Source organism: Rattus rattus, chromosome 9, assembly GCF_011064425.1.
Source record: "Rattus rattus isolate New Zealand chromosome 9, Rrattus_CSIRO_v1, whole genome shotgun sequence".
NCBI classification, from domain to species: domain Eukaryota; kingdom Metazoa; phylum Chordata; class Mammalia; order Rodentia; family Muridae; genus Rattus; species Rattus rattus.
In genome coordinates this window covers 4,946,021-4,953,152 of record NC_046162.1, presented here as the reverse complement: position 1 = coordinate 4,953,152, position 7,132 = coordinate 4,946,021, and the positions used below count along the sequence as shown (strand labels likewise).

Here is a 7,132-nt window from a genome sequence, read left to right as displayed (position 1 = left end):
GTGGTGATTTATAATCCCATCTTTACGGTGTGGTCCAGAGAACAGCAAGGACAGGCCTGGGACTTGGGGGCAGGTGGTACCTTCCTTCCATAGACTCTTTAGGGAAACCCATTCTCAGGAGGGAAGTCCATTCCCAGGAGGATCAACACAAAGTCATCACACCAATTCACTTTTCAAAGCTCCCCTCGCTGGGCCATCTTTAGAAACACCTGATTTCTAACTTGTACTTTCCAAGGCCAGCCTGAAGGAAGCCCAGGACTTCAAGGTTCCTGGCCTTGAGGACGGAGGGGACTTAGACCTAGGAGTCAAACAGGAAAGGAAGCTGGGTGACACTTCAGGTGTTTCTTACGGATGAGGAAACTGTCTCTGAGAGGGCCTAGGTCAGTGGGGCAGGGCGGGGTGATCTCAGAGCAAGGCCACTTCTTCTGGCAAAGCTGAGTGACAGGCATTATGTGAATGCAGGCTGGCGTCACGACAGCAGCAGGACAGCTCACCCCTGCTTCCCTCTGCCAGGGCACTGTGCTCAGGGAGGGGCATCAATGCTGTGACAGAATGGGGACCAGCTGACTCACATGCTCGATAATGTGCTTTTTCATTAAGTTAAGCCATGAATCAAAACCACCTTTAGAGTAAGAGGCAATTGGACCACATTAAAGATGGGGAAACTGAGACTTCAAGAGTTTGACAAGCCACTGTCAAAATCTGGGACTCAAACACGGGTCTGACTGACTCAAGTGTACTATGCCCTGTCCACTAAGGGACCATTCAAGCCTCAGGTTTTGCTGCCTTCTGGGCTGAAACCCTTTTCCCAGCTCACCATTCAGGTCTCGGTGTGGCTGGTGACCCCTCTGAGTAACCCGTGCCTGACTAACCAGGCTGACTAGCCTGGAATATTCTCTATTACCAACCACCTTCATGGTTCCATCCATATCCCACGGTCTCCATATTTACACACATTCCAGTTTGCGGACCCCTTACCAGCGAGTGCTTTGTCTTTCCCCAAACAGAGGGCATGGAGTCATGGATACTTATTGCCTGGTTGATCGATGAAGGAGGCGAGGAAGGAGTGGGACTGGCTCTTAGTTTTAGAAACTCATTAGAAGATGGGGGTTTTAAGGTACTTTCCTGAACAGAACTTCTATGCAATACAACACTCAAGGCCAATACCTTGAGGACCCTTTGTTCTTCGGAGAACAAACCCAGCGCTAAGCTGACACACAGGAGGGAGCCCAGGCTGCACTCAACCAGACTGTTCTTGAACAAACTTGCCCAGCATAGCACCAGGAAAAAAAAAAAAAAAAAAAAAGTCCCCAGAGGTGGGCAGCCCTCCTACCAGCTACCCAGAATGCAACCTTTGGAGACAAACAGCCCCAGGTGACTGGGATCCACCCCGCTAGGGGGTGTGGGAAAGCCAGCTCCAACACGGCAGGCGGGGCCAGCCGGCTGACAGTGTTTGCCTCTGTATACAGCAACAGAAACCAAGCAGCCAGCACTTCTCAGAGGCACCCCGCCCCCCACTTCGTTTTAATCTCCCAAACTGACTTGTCAGCATCAGGAAGTGACATGACAGCTTTCCTCACAAAAGGGAAACTCCTCAGTGTTACCATGGGGACGGAGGCCATTGCGGGATCACAGATTTATATAATCTTAAAGGTGTAGGCACCATGATGTCATTCTGGATAAGCTGAGATGGGAGGTGGGGTTGGGGGGGGGGGGATGGATGCCAGAGGCTGCTAGTGCAAAACAGGAGAGCTGCTAAGAGTTGCAAAGTCCCCGGAAAGGAAAGGAGAGGATGTTGAGGAGGCGGTGGGGGCTGAAGTCTCATCCGATGGATGCCTGGAAACTACAGGAGAGCACAGGACCGGCATCTATGCCTTTTCCACAGCCTGGAATTAAAGAGCCAGGATGAAACTGGCTCTTCAGATCCAGGGCAAACCGGTCATTTCACAGGGTGGGAAAACTAGACCTCGCTGGGGACGAGGGGATCCAATTGTTGCACCACAGTGCTCAGTCAATATGCCAGTCACTGAAGCAGCTTTTATTGCCTTTGATACACAGAGGAGGAAACTGAGGCCTTGAGGGGTAGAGCATTCCTACCCAAAAGGTCTGGCATAGTGGGGAACACAGCTGGCTAGAAAACATGGGCTTAGCTGCTCCCTCGAGCTATCTTGGATCAAGCTTCACTGGGACTCCAGTCTCTGCAAGACCACCTAATAACTGGGACACTGATTCAGCTGCCCTGTCTCTTCCTCAGGAAAACAGACGTGATGTTAGAGATCGTGAACACAGGCAAAACCCTCAACGGACCCCAGAACTCCGTGGCAGCCCCTTAACTTGTGACAGCTGTGACTGTCCCAAGAGTCTTAAACGTTGTTGTGTCTCTGCCAATTCTCTCTGGGAAACAAACGTCTTAGCAGTCTCTTTTAATCCTGAGATGCTGACTTCCGTCTCAAGCATGATGTTTTCTGGAGCGTCTAAGCAAAGGGGACCCACGAGAGGGACTGCTCCTGGTCTGGGCTGGGAAGAGACACAACTGTTTTCACTGGCGGCTCCCCGAGGCCGCCTCTGTACTTTTCCGTTGACTAGCTCACACTTGAGATTAATTTGGGTTTAACCAGTGACTGCCAAGTCAAAAAAGCAGAGGCCCAGGCCCACGGGAAAGGCAGTCCCCTCATCTGCCACGGAATAGTGGCCCCGTGGTACCTTTCCACGAAGGGGACAACCGGAAACGGCAAATATCTAGGCTTGAAAAAAAAAAAAAAACAAAAACAAAACAAAACAAAAAAAAAAAAACAGTTTGTTTTGAAAAGCATTCATCCACTCGCCCCAAACCCAGCCAAGGATATGAGCTTGCCAGCCCTGGACAAGTTCTTCTGTCTTAGAACACAAGGATCTTCAGACCCGGATGTCACGTGGCAGTGGAGGGGGGGAGGTCAAGGGCAGATTCTGTGTCAAGACTTGAACAATGGGGCTGGGTGAGGACCATGGCACCAGTCGAGATGAATGGGGTCGCTTCCTTTTCCACTTCACACGGCACTTAGTGCACAGAAGAGCAGGCACTCAGGGGCCTGTAACCTGAGAGCAGACACTCAAGGGCATGGCACCCAAGAGCAGGCAACCAGAGACCGGGGACCCAAGGTCTTTGCTGTTATTTTATTTGACATCACAGATCGGGTTGTGGCTCAGTAGTGAACTATACCTTCTCAGCGTTAGTCTGCTGACACTAGTGAAAATCAGTTTTCCCTACAGCAAGTGTGACTTAATTGCCTGTCTCTTCAACACAGTCGCGGAGAGCAGCAAGCGACCTGAAGGAGACGGGCTGCCAAAAAACGACGTTTCTATGCAGAAGTCGGTGTGCAAACCCTCCAAAAACTAGCAGAGGGAGTGCAGGTGATTTCTTCCATGTACATGCATACAGAGCATGGACTCTTGATTTGATGCATTATTTTTAAAGATGTAAAAGCCTTGTTCGAGGCACACACACACACACACACGTGCATGATATAGCTAAGCGACAAAGTTTAAAGGTCATAGAATTAGAAAGCAAACTACTGCTCCCAATTCCCTACTTTAGCTGCTCAGCTACTCCGGGCCTCCCATCCTCATCCGCACAGCACCTGAGCCTCTCTGAGCGCAGGCTACTCCTATGCTCTGTAAATCCTGAGAACACGTTAATCCAGGCATTCTGCAAATAACTCAGAGAGGGGCGATCTTGTCCACGATTCCCAAGGAAGATATTAACAAAAGAAGGTAATTCAGGCAAATGCTTCTGGAGACACTCAAGATCCCTAGGTGACATGGTAGCTTCTGTGACTGTCAAAGGACACAGGTTTGCACCTTGACCCCCTACTAAGATCTGGGCGACAGCAACTAGTGCTTCCTCTGCATCCTTCCCTTGGAACCCATGGGTCAACCAAGATGGGGCACTGGTTCAGTGCCTCCATACTATGCCACTTGCTCAAGAGTGGGGTCGCCAAAGAAACAAAGCACCGAGAACTCAATAGAAATGTCATAATTTATTCTGCTGTATAAAAAAAAGTCATCCTAGTAACAAAATGTCTTCTCAGAAGAAGAAATATATTACTTCAGATCATAAATAAACAAACACACAACTGTTGATAGCTAAAAGCTACAAACCAACACTGGCTTCGTCCATCAGTGCTGAAAGCCTGCTCTGGGTCTATTTACAAGATAGTACAGTACGCAAACACAAAAAGTGAGGTATTTGGTTCTTCTATGAGTAGACAATGACATTTGTGAGGGCAGACCACCCACCCACACAAAAATAAATAAGGTAAAACTCTCATACGCGTATGTCATCGGGAATGGTTAATACTGGTAGGTATGTCAAGCATGAAGTTTCTAGAAAAAACAGGCAAGGGAAGAAACTGGCTCAAACAGAGTCCTTTCCCTTCTGCCCTGTTTTGTCAGAGGGGCTCGATGTACCCACAATATGTTGGTCCCGAATGGGCTGAGTTCAGCAAACGTCTTTCGGTCAAGTCGTTGTTATGACTGCTTGGGAACTCAGTGGAACTCGGGAGGTGTTTGGGGGGGGGTGTTAAATAAATAAGGACCAGCTCACATGAGCCTCTCCCAGAGTTATTGCATTGCTCCTCCCATGGGAGGAGTGTCATCCCGGTGGCACGTGAAACTCCACACCTCCCCTGGCCCTTCAGCAGCTCGGAGAGGTCGTGATGGGGCTTTGAAGGTAGTTCAGGGCACTGTTCGTGGGGTGAACAGGGATGGAGACGGGGAAGTTGAAGACCGTTGTAGTAGAGGTGCCCCGGTCAAGGACAGCCATGGCTGGGCTCCCAGCTTCTGCAGAACAGTGAGGGGCCAGTACTTGGGACTCAAATTGCAGCAGCTGGCCCATGAAGCTGAAGTTGGGGGAGATGATACTCCGCCTCTGCTTCACAAACTCAAAGGCCTCGTCCAGCTTCACTCGGTTAGTCCTCATGAGGTAAGCAAGGCAGATGGTGGCTGACCTGGAGATGCCGGCCTGGCAGTGCACAAACACTCTTCCTCCAGCATCCTTGACGGAGTCTGAAAAACAAAGTTATGGGTTACTTAAAAACTCAGGAGGACAGCCGAGCCCCGATCAAAGACGCCCTCATGCTATCATAGGGACTGTGCATACACTGTGCAAAGGGTAACAAGGGATTTAAACCCAGATTGGGTGTCTGCATGTATAATCCTGGACAAGACAGTCAGTCCAAAACTATTCAAGTCTCAGTGAGGAGGAAGGCTCGGGTGAGCCCAAAAGGTTGGGCTCAGCAGCTACAGTAGAGAAGAAAGCAGAGATCCCAGACATCTATTCCACTTACCTATAAAGTCAATCGCCTCGTTGAACCAGGAGCTGATGTCCGCCTTGTGGTTGTCCTCTACCGGGATGCTCTTGTACTGGTAGTGACCCTCAAAGTGGTTAGGACAATTGGCTGAGACGTTGATCAAAGCAGTGATACCCAAGGCGTCGAGCATATCTTTCCGGGAAGCATGGTAGGCACTGCCCAGGTACAGGAAGGACAGGATCTCCACTGGGCCCCCCTGAAATCCAAAACAATCCAGCGTTCATCAAGCTTGTTCGGCGTGAACACGCCAGGACCCACACCCACAAAAACTCCCGACTGAAAAAGGGAGTTTCTGAAAAGTGGTGACCTCAGTACTGCTGTTGACATATGAAAATAATAGTAAAGAATCGAGCTGGTTGGCCGGGACAGAGCCAACAAGCTCTTCCGTGCCAGCAACTGGGAGAATTCAGCCTCATCCAATTGCTTCATGGTGAAATGAAGATCCTCGTGTCCCCGCTAGTATAAATAAAGCTACAGCCGCTTTCTCTATTCTCCCTGGCACAAGCCTCCCAGAGCTCTGCCAGCTCTGCCACCTCCCAGCCTCTCGTAGACCCCGGACTCCTACTAACCTGGTCGTAGAGAGGGGTGCTACAGGAGCTGCATCCGGATTCTGCACTGTCAGGCACACTAGTACTCAGGGGAAGGCTGAGCCCCATGGGGGTGGACTGTTTGCTGCACAGCTCAGGGCAGGAAGCCGAAAACGCTTCATATCCTCCTGAGAATACAAAGGTACATATTTTCCCATTAACACCGCCGCCGACGCAGTACCTGGAGACAAGTCACCCACCCACCAGGGGCTGCGAGTTTACAAGGAAGGTTTAGGAAGTCTTTGTTCCCGGAGTCAAACAAAGCCAGTGACAAGCCCCTGGACACAGGCGCTCTCACACTCCAGGTGGGACGCCCCCCTTCCTTAGCTGATGGCAGAAGTCCTGCGCGTACCTTGGAGGAAGAAGACTTGAGTGGAGCGCGCCTCTCGGCAGAGCGCGCCCGCGGCCAGGGCCAGGGTGCCGTCGCGCTTGGCGCCGTCCAGGGCGGCGCTGCGTTCGTCCAGCAGCACTACGGCGTGATAGGCTCCGGCCAGCAGGCGGCCGCGCAGTTCGGTGTTGGGCACGATATGCTCCAGGCCCATGGCGCCCTTGGCGCGGCGCCGCACGATGGTGCTGAAGCGCACGTTCACTGAGCCCACGATGTGGCCGGCGTTGAAGGCGAAGAAGGAGCGACAATCCAGAAGCAGGCACTGCGCGGCGCGCTCTCGCAGCAGCGCGCGCAGCCCCCCGGCGTCCAGGATGCCCACCTCCATCACCATGGCCAGCACCAGCGACCCCAGCGTGCCCGTTCTGCAGCTCTCCAGAAACAGTCTGTCGATCTTGTGCGGTTTTCTGTGGCCCTAAGTCCTCAAGTGCTCGCTGATCCTAATCTGGCTTCACTGCGCGTCCCGCCCGCCAGTCCTTTGCTGCGCGCTCGTTCCGAGGAGCGCGGTTTTATGTGGCCTCTTGGGGGCGGTCCCGGGCGCGGCACAGGAGGGGGGGGGAACGGTTTGTTTGTTTGAATGGCGGACACGTGACCGGGTGGTGACGTCACCCGCCCTGCCGGGCTTGGCGCCGCCAAAGCCAAAAGCAAAGACGTCATCGGCCTGGGAGCGGGTCGGCTTTGAGCGCTGGCTCCGGGCCCGGCCCCCACCCTCCTGCCCTCCGAGCTCGCAGGCAGGACAGCGCGCTGCCAGCCGGGGTGGCCAGAAGGCTCGGCCTGAGGACGCGCCCGGGGACACCTGCCCTGCTCCCCTG

The 7,132-nt window shown here is 52.6% G+C and overlaps 1 protein-coding gene across 1 annotated transcript; it reads right to left on the bottom strand.

The window, feature by feature from the left end:
• Positions 1–3,997: 3,997 nt before the first annotated feature.
• Dusp1 (dual specificity phosphatase 1) lies at positions 3,998–6,816 on the bottom strand. Its single transcript, XM_032913229.1, has 4 exons — positions 6,288–6,816; positions 5,918–6,063; positions 5,325–5,544; positions 3,998–5,043 (listed from the first exon to the last, which is right to left on the bottom strand). Exons 1-4 carry the CDS (start codon positions 6,652–6,654, stop codon positions 4,673–4,675), a joined length of 1,104 nt encoding a protein of 367 aa, XP_032769120.1. The 5' UTR covers positions 6,655–6,816; the 3' UTR covers positions 3,998–4,672.
• Positions 6,817–7,132: the final 316 nt, after the last annotated feature.